At 35.0% G+C, this 17,550-nt stretch overlaps 2 protein-coding genes across 2 annotated transcripts in view; both read right to left on the bottom strand.

Moving 5' to 3' along the window:
* The window catches only part of LOC109533326, a 256,565-nt gene that overhangs the window by 202,871 nt on the left and 36,144 nt on the right, over positions 1-17,550 (bottom strand). The window lies entirely within an intron of this gene.
* LOC109534178 (histidine-rich glycoprotein) lies at positions 2,534-3,809 on the bottom strand. Its single transcript, XM_019899752.2, has one exon. It carries the CDS (start codon positions 3,387-3,389, stop codon positions 2,637-2,639), a length of 753 nt encoding a protein of 250 aa, XP_019755311.2. The 5' UTR covers positions 3,390-3,809; the 3' UTR covers positions 2,534-2,636.

Below are 17,550 nucleotides of genomic sequence, written 5' to 3'. Positions count from 1 at the left end.
ACCGGCGAAAAATGCGTAACAGAGTTTCCTAGTGTAAAATTTTGCGCATACAAACCTCCCAAATATCTCAACTTTTATTAACGCATCGCCGTACTGATGAGAAAACTATGTTAGTTTTATCTTGTCCAAAAACCTCAAAGTTCTCACAATAAAGTACTACATATGTAAATTTGTGTGTTAGAAATTCGTGATATTTATAAATTATCCTAGGAAATATTACGGAGATACTTTAATTATTATTTCATTTTGTAATTCTTTATCTAATTGAAGTGTTAGAGATCGACTCGTCTGGTATTTTGCGATCTATTCTTCCATGTTCAATATAAATTCCTCGCAAGTTCCGCATCATAATAAATATTAATAATATTTATTATGATAGCATAATTCGTTGATGTGATCAAGAATTAATGAAAGATGATCAGACATAAATATAGCAACAAATAAAACATCACTTTTTTATGAATAATTCGGTTAAATTTATGTAGGTAATCAATTAGCTTTTCGTTGCATTATCCCGAATGAAAATAATATTTCTGTCAAAAACTAGGCCAAAATTTACAGAGTGATCAAAACGGATATAATATTTTAATCCATAGGCTCATGAAGGTTTTAAATAAAATGCACTTATTTTCCTTATATTCCTTAATATTGATGTCGACTGCTTCAGTTCTTACTTTAAAAGTAACTGAAACTTTAAAGAAACTATCTATATGGCGTCTAACTAAACCTAAAAAATAGGCCTGGGTAATTATTTAAAATTATATTACTTTAAAGGTCATTTATTAATAATATTTTAAAAATGTATAAACATTTCAGAATTTTTCAGTTTTAGCCAAGTTACTCTTTCCTCTAAATGCTGAATTTTCTGAAGATTCACTCAAAAATGGTGACAATCTTAAAGTATTCCGCGAAAAATTAGGAAATAAATTTCGAGTCCGTCGCATTGTAAAAAGTTTTGAAATCCTGTTCCAGCTTCGAATTTGGATTAAAAATCAAACAATTTTCTATCAAAAAACGAACAGAATAAGGGAAAGTTTATAACAGATTATTTGGGAATCAATCTCGTCACCTCCATTCCTCTGGAGACTGTAGAACTGTTTCTTCTCAAGAACGCTCTATTTTGTAGAGTTTTTAATCCAAACCGCAATAAAGCAATATTTCCCGATGATTTGCTTCTTTTTTGACAACAATGGGGTGTTTTCAGTCAAGTATGACAAAATTAATTTTGCTAGAAATTTCGACCCATTCATCGGTTGGCAGGGAACTATAGAAAACCATTTTTAGCTTCGAATTTGGAACACAAAAACCAAATAATTTTATTCAGTTTTTCACCTAAAGTGATTAGAACTATTTTAAAAAACAACGAGAAAAAAAAACGTTTACACTAAATTATTGGAAAAAATCCTAAAAGTTCACTCAAATTTTCAGGTGTTTCCAGTTTTAACAAAATTTCTATTAAACAATTCCTTCTACGCAAAAGACGCATAATATTTTAGTTTTACTTAAAATACTTGCAATCTTCAGGTATTTTCTGTGAAAAATTATAAGATACATTTTATTGGAACACTCGCCTCCTCGGCCGCTTTGCAAAAATGTTTGGAAAACTTTTTGCAGCTTTCAATTATGGCCAAAAGCCTAATAATTATTTCTAGGTCTTTTTCTAAAAATATTTCACCGAACTGAAAAAGCAAAAGTTTATAATCATTTATTTGGAAAAATCTTGGAAACTGGAGTTACTTCACTTTTAGGTCAATATTTCTAAACAACACTGTATCTAAACAGAAAAACCGCGTTTTTTCTAACGTGTTACTGTAAAATACGGACAAACTGAATCTTTCATGCAAAAAAATGAAGAGATTTTACAGGAAAACTCGTGGACTTTCTTTGGACTCAGTTCTGTTGCTTGGAAAATCTAGATTACTTTTTTTCCGCTGTTTGAACAAAGTAGTAAAACGTTACTCAGAAAAATGTTTTTTTAGATGTGAAAATTCCAGTCTCGAGGCTCGTAAAGCTTTAACAAATTAATTTTAACTCATTAACCGATGAGTTATAACTCGTTAACTCAGAGGCGGCAACAACTCAATAGCGCAACTCAACACAATGTTACCCAGGCCTAGTAAAAAATACAAAAGGAAGTCAAATTAAACCTAAAGGTGGAAACTGGGCTGGTGTTTATCATGAGCTGGTCAATAGTTGAACCTCGCAAAAACTTTAATCTATCAATGAAAATAACGTACTTTAATTATAATAGTTGGGACATTATAAATTAAATAAAATAAGTGGAAAGTTAAACATTTCTGCATCGGGATAAATAAATTTGAAACCTAAAAAAAATTAGTAGAGTTTTAAAAAATCCAATAAAGAGCAACTCGATTGAGAATTAAATTGTTGAAGCCTTCCAATGTATTATCAGGCCACAAATTGTGCATTCCAAGAATGATTTTCTATATAATTTAATATGCACCATTACAAACTGCAAAAATCACTTCGTATGCCTACATAAAATTGGACTAATTAAATAAAACAAAACAAATACGATTTATTTTCAGTATATTATATTACAAAAGTGAAAATCAACGAAAAATGTAATAAAATACAAAAATACGGCAAATGCTGTGTCACCTGAGTTCAATGTTTTATTGTTTCTTGTGATGAGAAGATCCCCAATGTTTTCCTTCAGAATGTTCACCTTTATCGTCGTGTTCGCCGTGATGATGATGGTGTCCTGCGTGTCCATGGTGTGATTTGTGTCCCTTATGGTGTTCGTCATGGTGTCCATGGTCGTGATGACCCTTCTTTCCATGGTGTTCCTCATGGTGGCCGCTCTTGTGAGAACCTCCTTTCTTGTGATGACCACCTTTGCTGCCATGGTGAGCGTGGTGAGAGCCATGCTTCTTGTGATGCCCGGCTTTGTGGGCCTCATCGTAGAATTTGTGGTGTTTGTGGAACTCGTCCCGGTGCTTCTTGAGATGGTGGCCATGGGTTTTCTGTCCTTTCTTGTGGCCTTTTTTTTCACCGAATTTTCCTCCTTCGTGGTGATGGTCGTGATCATGATGTGATTTGTGATGGCCGCCTTCGTCGTGGTGTTTGTGATGGTGCCCACCATCCACTTCATGGTGCCCTTCGTGGTGATGATGTCCGTGCTTCGAGTGGTGGTCTTTGTGATGATGATGATGGCCGTCATACCCTTTCTCGTCCTTATGTCCATGGTCGTGATGATGATCGGCGTGATGCTCTTTGCCACCACCATCTTCATGCGAACTCGAATGACCATGTCCGTGTTTGGACTCTGCCGCTACAAGATCAGAACCATCTTCGCCTTTAAGCGATCTAGCACTCGCGTAAGCTATGACAAGAAGTACCCCGAGTGATAAGGTGAGCACCTTCATGCTGACTGACTAATTTAGAAATACCACCGATAAGTCTGTTGTTTACAGAGCCAGGAAACCTATTTATATTACGAGTCGTTCTTAGGAAACCATTATTTGCATCACCGGTCTTGCGGTGCAATCATTTTTTGGTGCAGGTTAATTGTTACGTTTTATGCAACACTTTATATTTATCTAGTTTAGCAGTTTTGTCATGCTGAAATCTGGTCGGTCTTGGTGTACTAACGACCATTCATATTTCGATTTTACAGTGTCTGACTGGAGTAGGTCAAGTTGCTTTTTTTCTTATTTGTACCAAATTTTTGACTAGTTTAATGTCCCAACTTTGCACACCATCAAGGTGAGTCTATTTCAACTACTTCCAGACCACCCTTGGGCAAAATCGATTGGTAATTGTTGCAGCTTCCAGCTAAATCAATCCAGAGAGGAATTACATTGTCAAACAAACAGACAGCGTTACGTTAATACAGCTTTCTAGGCCTAGTCAACACAATACTTAAATAAACAATAGCTGGATGCTTGCTCTTGTTATTTCGTTACAAATTTGAGTAATTAATTATGAAGTGAAGCGCCATATCGGGCGTGCAGCCCATTGTCAATACGGATATTAGGTTAGCCGAGATTGAAGGGCTTTGTTTACCGGGGTTATGAGAATTTTAACGCTGCACATGATGTATGAGCTATTTTTTAATTTCATTTTTTCCAAAGTGAGTCTTTAAATTGGCCGGAAACTTGACCATCAAACCACAATGCTTAATTTCACAAGGGCACTAATGCTTTTGACTGGATAATCACCAATAGGACACTTCCACCTTTTTGTAATTTTCGTTTCTTCTATAGGACACATCTATCAAAAGCATTGTAAAATGGTTGTTATAAAAATTACAGACACGGAAATTTAAAAAAAAATCATAAAAGTATTACTGAATAATAACTACCGACAAAAATTTTCTGAACCAATAATAAAGCGAAGAATTAACAAAATTTACAACTCAACTAAATATAACAATAATGAGGAAAAAAGAAACAATACATATACAGGGTGGTCCTCAACTAATGTCCAAAAATTCACTGACATATTGTTTAGGCAAAAATATTGCGTTTCAGGCAAATTTCTCTTATCTGAAAGTTAGTAGATTCCGAGATACAGAGTGTCAGAGTAAAAATTTCGTTTTTTCTGAATAGATTTTTAATCAGTTTTACTAGAATCACAAAAATGTGTGTTTGGGGGTTTTTTAGATCGGCAATCCAAATTCCCTATTGGTTCGCTTGTAGTTTCTAGAGGCCGCTAGCTGCAATAGTCGGAAGACATTTAAGACATTAGAACTTTTTTGTTCGGCGTTTCAAAAATCGTCATACGGTTGGTAAAATCACATTTTACGATATTTTTTAAACATAACATGTGTACTTGTTAGAAGTCGATATCTCTCACCGTTTACGAAATATTTCACATTGAAACATATAGTGATTTTTTTGAACTAATTGGAAATCTAACTCAAATTGGATGTCTAAATAAAAGATTTTTTTGGCGTAACTTTTCTATTAAACAAAACTTAACAAATATTAGACAGTATTATAGGCACTACTTTAAAGTAATATAATAATAAATAATAATAAAGGGTGACAGTTATCGACTTGAATCAAGTAGACATTTTTAGTTTCGGAAATATTGGAAAACCTGATAATGCCAACAAAAAAACAATATATTAAAACTCAAAAAAGTTCTGATGTTTTAACCGGCTTCAGGCTATTGCAGCTAGCGCCCTCTAGAAATTACAAGCCAATCAATAGAGAATTTGTATTTGCAGATCAAACCCCCGAATACGAATTTTTGTGGTACTAGTAAAACTGGTATTAAAATCTATTTAGAAAAAAACGCATTTTTATTTACACTTTGTATCTCGGAATCTATTAACTTTCGGATAAGATAAATTTGCTTAAAACCCAATATTTTCGCCTAAAAAAAATTCCAGTGAATTTTTGGACATTAGTTCAGGACCCCCTTGTATATCACTACCATATATTCCAGAAATCAATAAAAAAATGTCAAAAATACTCAAACCACACAACATTATCATTGCGGAGAAAACCAAAAACAACTTATCAACTGAATGTTTCCCAAAACTAAAACCAAAAGCTGACAGAATGGATGTACCAATTACTGTATATAGAGTGAATTGTTTAGAATATGATAATACATATATAGGACAAACTAAACAATATTTAACAAAAAAGAGAATGTACGAACATAAAAACCGTCTGAGAAATACTAATGAAAATAAAACAGCATTAACACAACATGCACACCAAATGTTACATACTTCCGATTTGAACAACGCAGATATATTGGTTAGAGAAAGAAATTATCATTAACGGAGAATCCAAGCAATGATACAAATAAAAAAAATGCAAAAGCAGTAAATTTCAGATCAGATACCGACAACCTTAGCAACATTGACCAAACCCAAATAAAGCCATAAGTATAGAACACTTAGTAGACTACTGAAAAATTAAAACTATTTCCGTTTATCTAAATACATGCATACCATTCTCGCAAATGTAGAAAAGAATTCGGACAAATTTAAGCTTTCAAGAAGGCAAAGACCTAAAAGAACGTAATGTTTACCGATTATGAGGTAAGTTTTTCAAATATTTTGCTCTCCCTATGGGAAGGATTTTTTTCCGTCAAGAACTGATGAATGTTGTAACGCTTTATAAATTATAGTTTTAATACAACATGTTTTAATTGTGAATAATTAAATTAATTAATTAATAATTAGTGTTTGTAGTTTTTGTAAAATTTAAATCTGATGATGGCGCTGTTGTCTCGCCGAAACATAATGAAATAAACGATATTCAAAATTTTTACTTGACACTTTGACTGAGACCCAGGAAAGATAAGAATATAATAACAATTACACGCAGTCATGAAAATAAATCAAAACAAATAAATAAATAACAGTAAACATCAGAAGAAGCAACGTTACAGAATGGAATTTTTTGGTTTCATTGGGGAAGGTGTCGCGTATTATAAATTCGAAAGCCTAAAATTTCACAAGCTTTTCTGTACGCGTTTCTCTTGAACGGTATTGTCTAGAATCATCAGAGGAAAATACTTGTAATAATGTAAATAATGTAGCACCCTGAAGATGTAAGAGCAAAACCAGGATCAAATTTAAGGTCAGGTGACCCCCAATACCAACTTTCGTCCAAATACTGAAATTATTTCAGATTACTGAGAAAAGATAACAAATAAAATAAATTTCTTCGTCCATGCGATCTGACGAATATAAGGACTTTTAATCTTAAAATTACCTATTAATTAAGTATTAAATAAATTTCGTTTTTGAACCTCAAAAAGACAGAACTTCCATGGGTTTGGACTGGCTTCAGAAGTTCTACAACTTTTCGCATATCGTCCACTACGCATAATCTAAGTCATTTAGAAAGACAACAACACTTTCAGCAAAATGTTCCATTAAATTCATTTTTTTCCCAGCTTTGCCACAAATAGAAAAATCCCTAATAAATTACTAGGACATGCCAAAGCTAATCCAGCACTGTACTCAAAACCTACAATAATATTTCTTTTCAACGGATTTACGTTTTGGACGTTTCTCTGCATAATCCTGCCGACATAAATTAAAATATGTTTCGTAGATTTATAGTTGCGGATTTGCGTCTCTGGAGACCAGTGTTTTTCCCACAGTTTAAAAGTGCTCTTGAAAACGTATAATAACGCCCGAAAAGTGACTTTTATTTAGTTGCGTTTTATAATTTTGCAATTGAACGTTTGAATGGCAGCATGGAGGGAGTTTATTTTGCGATATTTATGCACAATATCGACAGAAACCACACATATTTTTTATCATTGTTTGATTTTATGAGATGCATCACGAAGCAGGTCCAGTCGCTTTAGAAATTCAGAACAATTCTTCAAGCTCGTGCTGAATCAATAGATGGAAAAGTTATTTATCGGTATTATTCTCCCTGGCTTGCAAAAACAACAATTCCCAATAGCAACTTCCTACTTGTCAAAAAGCATACAAATACCAAAAACAAACACTCTCAACTTGAACTCGCAATAGTTGGAAATAACTCTCTGGCTTTTCGTCAGAAATTTGAACAATTAATTATGAGCTGAAGCGTCCTCTGCCTCGTACAGCCCATTGTAAACACAATAACCTTTGTCTTCGTAATACAGTTAAACGTGTCAATGAATTACTATCGCCTCGATAGGAGCACCGATTAATTATTTCCTTAATTTAGGAAAATGATATACGAGCCGCCATTTCCGAATTAGAGGCCTGGTCAGGTAATTTCCTTTAAAACCGCAACGTTTGTTTGCAAATTTATATTGCATATATGCACTATTGGGATGCACTGAGGAGACACTTCAATGGGCCAATAGTTTGGTTTGATCATTGTGGAAACTAGAGGAGAGCAATTAAACCGATTCAAGTGGTTACTAATTATATTGAGTGAATGGCCGATTTTTAACGCTTATAATTGCCGAGCCAGTAATCCATTCCAGTAATCAACGATTTGGAAGAGAGTGTTTTTCTGCAACGCAAATTGATTTTTATGACTGTTTACATGACGGCGAATTGCTCAATTAATCGAATGGATCCAACCAATAAAAAACACAAAACCAGAAATGGTTTTTCGAAAACAACAATTCTAGATCCTTTTGAACAAGTAAATGACGAGCTATTGAGATTGATGAATATCGCTCAAAAACACCGTTACGGGAGCAAAAGCAGAACAAGAAGGTAAAAGGAAGATTGAAGATGTGGGGGAGGAAAGTGATGAAATTGACCTGGCAAGAGTATACTGGGAACGAAAGAAATCCGACAGATTCCAAAGAAATACAGGAGGAGAAAATGAAATTAAAGTTCGAGCAGACAAAGCGATGTTAATTTTTTTGAATAAAACTCTGGAACATTTATTAGAGAAGCATTCAACAGGTTAAATCACCACCATCTAGGCAGCGGTTCTTAACCTATGAGTCGCCAAGCATATTTCTTGGGTCGCGCTGAGTCGAACCAAAAAAGTTAGTAATACACCAAATAATAAGTAATACCAACACCTTCCAGAAGAGTTATTTATTATTCCCTAATACGAGTTATTCCCTAATTATTAGTATACACACACACACACACAATATATATGTGTGAAGCTGGTTTTTAGGCTCTGTGTGGAATTTAAAACAATTACCGGAACAAGTTAAATCCTGAAATAGATATAAGGTGCTCCTTGACAAGCATTCAACCGAGGTTTGAAGATCTTTCAAAATGTATTCAAGCACAAGGTTCTCATTAAAACTGTATGACTTGCATTTAAAATTTAAAGGACTTAACATATGTATTGATATTTCTTTTTTTTAGGAATATGTTAAAATGTCAATTGTTTTCAAAAAGTTACAAATATATTTTAATTTGGTCAATAAAATTATTAAAAACACTTGATTATTAATAAAATTTTTCCTGGGTCGAAAAGTAGTTTTGTTTATATTTATTATTAAAAAAATTAATCAAAAATTTGTAAGTTACAAAAAATCATCATTGCAGGATTTAAGATTTTAAAAAAATACGATCTAAAATAAAGCAATTAAAAAATTTTGACTTTTTGTTGTGTCGCGACTTAAAAATGTTAAGAACCACTGATCTAGAGAATACTATCTAGAAACGGTTTATTTTCCTACCATTAGATAGTAATTTAATTGTTTGTTAACTTATCTGAACTCTAAACGACTTGACCTTCCCATAGCGATTGGAAGAAAAGTAACCTCTCTGACGTATAGGAAGATGTAAGAATTGAATTTTGGGAAATTGGAAAATCCCAAATTTTTGCAAGTAACTAAGGCAATATTTTTGCTGTAAACAAAAATTGGGAGTTAATTGACAGTAGTCCAGGGCCCATTAATATACAATCAGACTAAAAGTCAGAATTTAAAAACATAGTTTATCTGTAAACCAGTAAATAAATCAAAATGTGACTTTATGGCCTGTACATTCGCATGTACGAACCATAAAGTCGCTGCGTCTAAATAAGTAATAAACTTGGTGCAATGGAAAGAAAGGGGCGTTATCGCTGTGGAAAATAACATCCTCAATGTCCGTTACAATTCCAGCCTGTAGCAATAACAATTAAAGCCCCTATAAAGTTATACGGTCTGAATTATGAGCGAAATACTTCATCACTTGCCAAGATGCTTTATCTTTATTAACGTGCTAAATTTATTGTTCAATAAAATGATGGGTTACCCTGGGGTGAGTTGGAAAGTTTGTGCGGGGTATTTGGAGAACTTTGACAGTACACCCGGTGAAAATTCACACATTTCATTGTTAGCATTTACTTTGGATATTAAGACGATGGCGTAAACGATAAAGCTCTCCTGGAAGTATTCGAAATAGGTGACAAGGTTAAGTAAATGTAAAGCATTTTTTTTCTTTGAGTATATACAATTTAAAATCAGTGTGTAGGTTTACACAGATGATAGTGTTCCACTTTCGCACCACAAGAGGATGGATTCCACACATTCCACAAGGAGATGGTTCTGTTGTGTGAATTTGCTATGCAAATGCATACGCAAAAATTGCATATTGCAAAAAGCCAAAAATGTTAAATATTGGAAGAAATACGGATACGAGACGAATTGTTCAATCAAATAACACCAAATGAAGAGCAAGACAACCTAACAATCCCACAGAAACCTTAAGAAAAACTTTTACACAGCCGCAAGCCAGCTGTTGCTTTATTCCGATTTTGATACACACGAACGTGAATTTAAAAACCGATTTGGAAAATCTAAATAACTTATATGTGCTAGTGTGTTTATACAGGGTGTCCCGTAAGCACACGATCAAGAGACATATTTTTATTGCACAAAAAGATTTTACAAAGAGCACAACATTGTGAATAAATGATTAGTGCATCAACCAAAAAAAATGAATTGATTCCATCCACCAACTGAAAAGTTCTGGTAATCTTTGTACCACGACACTCAAGAATTCACCACTTGTCCAAAACGGCTGAACTCGATTGTTTCATCAAAATATGAGTCTTAGATACATAAGAACAAATTCACAGCCAGTTTCAAAAAATATATCGTACGATTCTCCCGATATTTCAAAAAAGATAATTTTTTTGTAGAACTTTGACCATCAATAGCCAAGAATCTAGAAATTTTTTGTTAATAAAAGTTAGGTCGGATCGTCTTCTTTTGATCCAAAGAATATCGCCGTACCCTTTTGATAATGTTCATACGGGACACCCTGTATATAAATAAATGCCTATTTTAAATAAGGAGATAAAAATTTAATTATTATTTGTACGTTCTAGCACGTGCATAATTCTGTTCGTTCCCAGAAGGAATTTTCTTGGATAAGACAACATAAAATATTTTATTTAGAAATAACCGCATTAATTGTACACATTTTTTATTAAAATGCTTGAATAAGTGAGTTTTCTTATAAAGGTTTTGTCGGTTAAATAACTTCTGCAAATCTAATGGTGGTTTCCAAATCAATCAACTGCAGTATAACGTAAATCATGAGTGATTTATTTGTGTAAAAAAATGCAACACAATATAAATTTCTTTGCACAGAATATGTTACTGTAACTCTGAGCTCACAGTTTGCTTCGTTTAATAACTTCATCTCTAGACAAACAAAAGGCAATGGCTTAAACTGGCTCTTTTGGTTAGTTGTGTGGAATATTGCATAAAACATCAATGCAAAGGCTCAAAGTTATAAACCAGATACTTACACTGCTTAATGCTTTGAAAGTTGCGAAACATTTCTAAAGCTTTGCTCTATAAACAGAATCACATGTTATTTAGCAAGTTGTTCGAAAACAACGCACTCTCTTGAAGCTACTAAAGAAGCGAAATTAGCACTGATTGTTTGCATATGCTGGAAACCAAAATGCCTGAACAACTTCTATGCTAATAATAATTCCTAGGTTACAAATAGGAACATTTCCAGCGCACAAGAATCCCCAGACATGAATGTGACTTAACAAACGGCTTTCGTAACTTACTTAGTCAACTGGGAAAACAAATTAGTTATTTACTTCGAAGGTGCGAATAAAGCATTTCGTTTTAATGCCCTCTGCCTAAACTGACGGCATGTTTTTCATTGATGCCGGAAATATCGCCTCCCAGAAGTATTTGTTGCTGTGAAACTCAATGTTTTCGTATAGCACCACGACATCAAGTAATTTTCAACGTTTCTTGAATTTTGGGCCTCAAATATTACAAATCCATTGTCGTGGAAAACGAAAATAACTGCTCTTGAATGCCGGCTGAACGTTTATCAATTCCACCTTTAATTACTCGCAATTGATCCATTGGACGTCAAGGGATAAATTATTAATTGCAAAGTTATCAACAGCAAAATAAATAAGCAGGTTATTACAAAACAGGTATATTAATTAATCAGGCTATTTTAGGCTGAATAAAATAAAGTAATTGGAGTTAGAGATCGTCAAGAAGGAAGCACAGGATAGGATAGGAAACTTAAGTATTTTGAGTGCAGTTTGATTAGTTGTGCGTTTTACTTTATCACAACTAAAACAATATCTACAATTCGAGGGGTTTTCGAGAAGTACAGGATGTTTGGTAAGTAGATGCATTCTTTGTAGGAGATGATAGTGGACGTAATTTTGGATACATTTCTTTAATAAACCATATTCCGAAAACTCTTAGTCTCCGAACTACAGCGTGTTAAAGTATTAATTGTGTTAAAGTAAAAATTTTACAGACTAAGGCACTAAACAGAAGTGCATGTTTTGTGATAAACATTTTGTTTTTAGCTTTCCCAGTGGCGTGGGCATAGGCAAGTCTGTAGATAATTTTAAATAAAAAATGTTAAGCCACTGATTTTTGTAAAAGTAAACATTATTGTTTGAGTTCCTGTTCAATTTGCAAGAGAAAAAATCGATCGAGAGTCTGAGTAACTTCTTTTTGAGTTTTTTTTTCGTAATAAAATTTATGCAATCTAACTGCAAAATTTTTGTTTTCATACTAAACTTACTTAATTACAACCAGATTAAGCTATACAATAAATGGATTTAAATTTTTTTACTGAAAAACGGGACGTCGTAGAAAAAAGTCAAGAGGCTTTTTCCCTTCCAAATTGAAGAGGAATTTGAATCATCGGGTTTATTGCTTAAAAAATCAGTGGCGTAACATTTTTCTCTTTAAAATTATCTACAGTGTGCCTGTGCCCACGCCACTGGAAAAGCTAGAAATAAATGAATTGTTGTTGGGAGCCTAATCCTGTAAAATTTCTTTTAAATATTACAAGCGGTTCCCGCAATATTAATAAGTAACATTTTTTTAATTAAATTTGTGCACTCTGTATATCGGAAACTAAGCGTTGTCGGGACACGGTATATTAACGAAATATAATCAAAATTACTTGCAATATCACCCCCTGCAAGAAATGCATCTGCTTGCGAAACACCCTGTATAGTTGGTGCTCAAAAAGTCGGAAACATGATAAAATTTGGGCAAAATGAACCTGAACTCGAGAAGCTTGAAAAAGGAACTCAAAAAAATTACCATAAAATCTAAAATATTACTAGTTCATTACACAAGGAAACTAATAGAAGACTAAAAGCGGCAGGAAGTTCCAAAACATTCCAATTGAAATATGCAGCACGAGGAAATGAAGTTGAAGTGCGGTCAGACGAATTAATATATTTTTTTTTGAAAAACGCCCATGAAGATTTATTAGGAAGCCTTGAATATGCGAACCATCACCATTTGGGGAATACTGTTCAGAAAGGATAGAAAAAATAAAAGATTTACTTCCGTTCCATTAACAATAGGACCAGAAATTATTGTGCAAAAAGTGCTTTTTAATTAATAAAGTTGCACGTTTTCCACTTTTTCACTTTCGATTCAAAATGAAATTTGACTATGCAATATCCTAATAGAAAGAACGTAAAAGCCATTAAGAAGATGGGACCAGCATTTAAATACTTAATTTCGGCCAGGCTGGTGGAGAATAAGTGCCTGTACGTACAGTGCATACATACACCCATATGCGCCATATCTTCTAAAATATTCAAAACATACGCTTAACCCTCTGACCCTCTATGACTATGGGCGGTTTTTATGGCGCAATTTTGTCATGAAATATCGGCCTTTTATGTCTATATAGTATCCAGTTTTACAATTTTAAGGTTTTGCCCACCCGAATTCATCCAGTTTACCATGAGCATGGCGCCACGCATTGTCTATTTGTGGATTTAATGTCTTTATTTCGGTATAATTTATGAGGCTTCATTGTTCGGTTTACTGCAAGTACAATACTATTGTTTGTCTCGGTTTAGTGCAGTTTTCATGCGTAATACGCAAAACCGTATTTAACAACTGTATACGGACTCTTTTAGGCTCATTGAGTTACAACAACTAGCCGCAACAATTCGTCGGTAACTGACTTGCTAAACACTGTTTAGTCAAAAAAAATTAAGGGCTTGTGTTTGGACGTGCAAATTAGTATGGTTTTGTCATAAATTTTCTGCATTTGTAATGTTCACAAATTAGTGCCCGCATAAATTGATGATATTTAAGGCGAGAATGTGTTTAGGACGGGATTACGCGTACAATTTCGGCGAATTTACTTGGCATTATTGAAGATTACTCACCATTACGCGGGATTATTTAGAAGAACATCGCATTACTCTTCAGTTATTTCCACATTCTAATTTTAGCAATTTAGTAATTTCACGAAAATTACAAAACATTTAGTGGGATTCTGAACCGGTAGGCAAATTTCCGATTTCAATCTCTTCCGTTCGCTCATCATCAATCAGTTGTGGCAGAAAGCGACCTCAACTTTATAAAGTTTATGTTTTAAGCCCGTATGTTTCATAAAGAAAAAACAAGTTTTAAACCAACCAAAAATAGTTTTTGAAACAACACACATCTACACAGTGATTCAAAATTGGCGGATTTAGCAAGGCTGTGAAAAGAACAGAAAAAAATATATGAGGTCGATTTCTAGAAGGTCCTAGTTTCCGGAGTTGCAAACTTTGCAACATTCTTATTAAGTAGGATTTAAAAATTCCGCCTGGGGCAACTGAGGGGGTGGATTGAGTAGCTCTCTTGGATGTCACTGCCGGTCTCAAGCCCGGATAAAGGAGGAGGGTTGAACGTGAAGTCGCCCCACATCGTAAAAAATATAGGGGTTGTGAAGACGCAAGAGAAGCCTCGGATCAGGATGAATAAACAGAGACGACCAAAGCAAGAAAAAGGAATAACGAATATCGGAACATGGAATGTACTTAGCTGGTGCAGGACGGGTGCAGTGGTCAGGACAATTAAAGAAGTTGAGCGGCTTAAAATGGATGTCACTGCATTACAGAAAATAAGATGGCCTGGGCTAGCAGGAAATCTGAATATAGAAAACTCAGTTTTCTTTTAAAGAGGTAACAACCAGCACGTGCATCCGTTCGTCACCGGCTTTGCAATTAAGAAAAACCTGCTGTGCTCAGTCCTAAAATTTTACCCCCTTAGTGAACGATTATGCCACCTAAGGATGAGAGAAACATTCCATAACTGCTCCTTACTGTCTGTACATGCACCAACAGAAGACGAAGATGAATCAGTGACAGACGATTTCTATGACACGCTGGAGAGTAAAATAGGCGCTCTACCTGAACAGGATGTAAAACTTATATTAGGAGATTCTAATGCAAAGCTAGGAAGAGAAGCGGCATTAAGGCCCCACGTGGGCACAAAAAGCCTACAGTATTCTCAAATGATAATGGGCTTAGACTTGCACAACTAGCATCTAACAGCCTCCCTATTAAATCTACAATGTATGATCTTAAAGCTGTCCATCAAGAGACATGGGCCTCCAATGGATGTAAGAAGCTATCGAGGGGCAGACGCTGACTCGGATCATTTTCTTGTCGGAGCAAAGCTGAGAATCATAATATCAAGATCAAAAAATGCGCAATCCAAACAAGATCAACAGTGAGATAGAGCAAAATTGCTAAACAAGAAAACCAAAAGGTGTTTCCAGGCGGAAATAGAGCACCGAATCCAAGAAATTACAAATACAGATGACATAGACACGAGATGGATAGTACTATCTGAAGCAATCATAGGGGCAGCAAGTGTGACTCTGCGAGTAAAGCCCAGGAACAAAAATAAAAACCACTGGTACCATCTAGAATGTGAGAGGGTACTTAAGGAGAGAAATAATGCAAGACTAGTAATGATGCAAGATCCTACCGCAGACAATAACAGTAAATTCAGACAACTAAGAAGACAACAACAAACTACTTAGAAGGAAAAAAAGAGAACAACAGGTTGAGGAGTTGCTGGAATTAGAAATCGATCGAAGTAGCAACACCAGGAAATTATATAAGACAGTAAGAACAAGAAAGAAGGGCTTTAGACCCAGAACCGACAACATCATCAAGGACGACTAATAACCAGGCAAGACCAAATACTCCAAAAATGGAAAGAGTACTTTGAACAACTTCTTAACCAGGATGATACAGACAACAAAGAACCGGCCAGCTTCGAAACTGCGGAAATGCGAGACGAATACCCTTCTCGAATGGAAATTGAGATCGCCATAAAAAAAGTTGAAAAACAACAAATCTCTTGGTAAAGGCACACGGTAAACACGCCCGAAACACAGTAACATCTCCACTACACGCACTCATAATAACTATCTGGAAAAACGAGAAAATCCCAGAAGACTGGAAAGAAAGCATAATAGTCCCCATACACAAAAAAGGAGACAGAATGGTACGCAAAACTTATAGAGGGATATCGCTTACAAACGTCTCATACAAAGTGCTATCAAATGTAATCATGTCAAGAATTACCCCACTCACAGAGGAAATAATAGGAGATTATCAATGTGACTTTCGGAGAAACCGGTCAACAACCAACATGATCATCTGGTCACAATTAGACTGATACTAGAAAAAAGCAGGGAATTTAATAGACAGCTACAGCTAAGATCTGGGAGGCGATGGCAGAATTCGGGATACCTCATAAAAATATAAGAATAACTAGATTTTGTCTAGAATGGTCCAGATGCAGAGTAAAAGTTGGGAGCGATATGTCGGACATATTCAGGGTAAGTACGAGACTGAAGCAGGGTGACGCGCTGTACCCTACTATTTTCAATATTGCCCTGGAGAAGGTCGTAAGTGACTCCAAACTCGAAACAAAGCTCTTCCAAACGAATGGTTAACTAACACTTGCTTATGCGGACGATATTGGCGTGGTGGAAACCAGCGTAATAAACAGCAAGAAAACGTTTATTAAACTGGAACATGAGGCATCTAGATGGGTCTAAGAATCAACGAAGGCAAGATCAAATACATGCACACCTCTAGAACAGGCAGAGAGAGAGTGGGACAAAATGTGACAATGAATGAATACAACTTTGAAAATATCACGCAGTTCAAGTACCTGGATTTGATCATTACAGCCGACAATGACATCAGCGAGGAAATAAAGTACCGACTTAAAACCGCAAACAACTGCTTTTATGCCCTTAAGCCGTCGAATGCCATATGAATCCAAATAAATTACTAGAAGATCTAAAATTAAAGTATACAAAACTGTCATCAGGCCTATCATCATGTACGGCTGCGAATCGTGGACGCTAACGGTACGAAATGGGGAGGTCATCCGAAGATTCGAAAGACGAATACTGAGGAAAATATACGGCTCGACAAAGGATCCACAGACGCAGCAGCACAGAAGTAAAACGAATGCAGAACTGACAGAGCTATACCACGAACCAGACCTGTGCAACATAATAAAGGCTTAACGGAAGGAAGACCCAGATTAAGATGACCAGACAGCATCGCTGCTGATGTGAGAAAATTGGGCGTGGAAAATGGTACAGAGCTTATGACCGACCGAGTTGGATAGAGGCAAGTCGTCGCCTCAGCCAAAGCCCATCAGGGGCTGTAGCGCCATCAGTCTAGATAATATAATATATAATCTATATAGGTAACTTCATAACTCGGAATAAGCCGTATCCTCCCAATTTTAATATAACTCCTGCCAAAACTATTGAACCTGAAATAGGAGCTTCCACATGTGCCTTTGGTAATCATAAATGAGTTAAAAATATTGGAATTTTAACAAAAAAAAATTTATTTAAACATA

Source organism: Dendroctonus ponderosae, unplaced genomic scaffold, assembly GCF_020466585.1.
Source record: "Dendroctonus ponderosae isolate FM_Combo_2020 unplaced genomic scaffold, Dpon_F_20191213v2 Dpon_F_20191213_1, whole genome shotgun sequence".
NCBI lineage: Eukaryota > Metazoa > Arthropoda > Insecta > Coleoptera > Curculionidae > Dendroctonus > Dendroctonus ponderosae.
The sequence above is the reverse complement of the archived record's forward strand: the minus strand, read 5'-3'. Positions and strand labels throughout refer to the sequence as shown.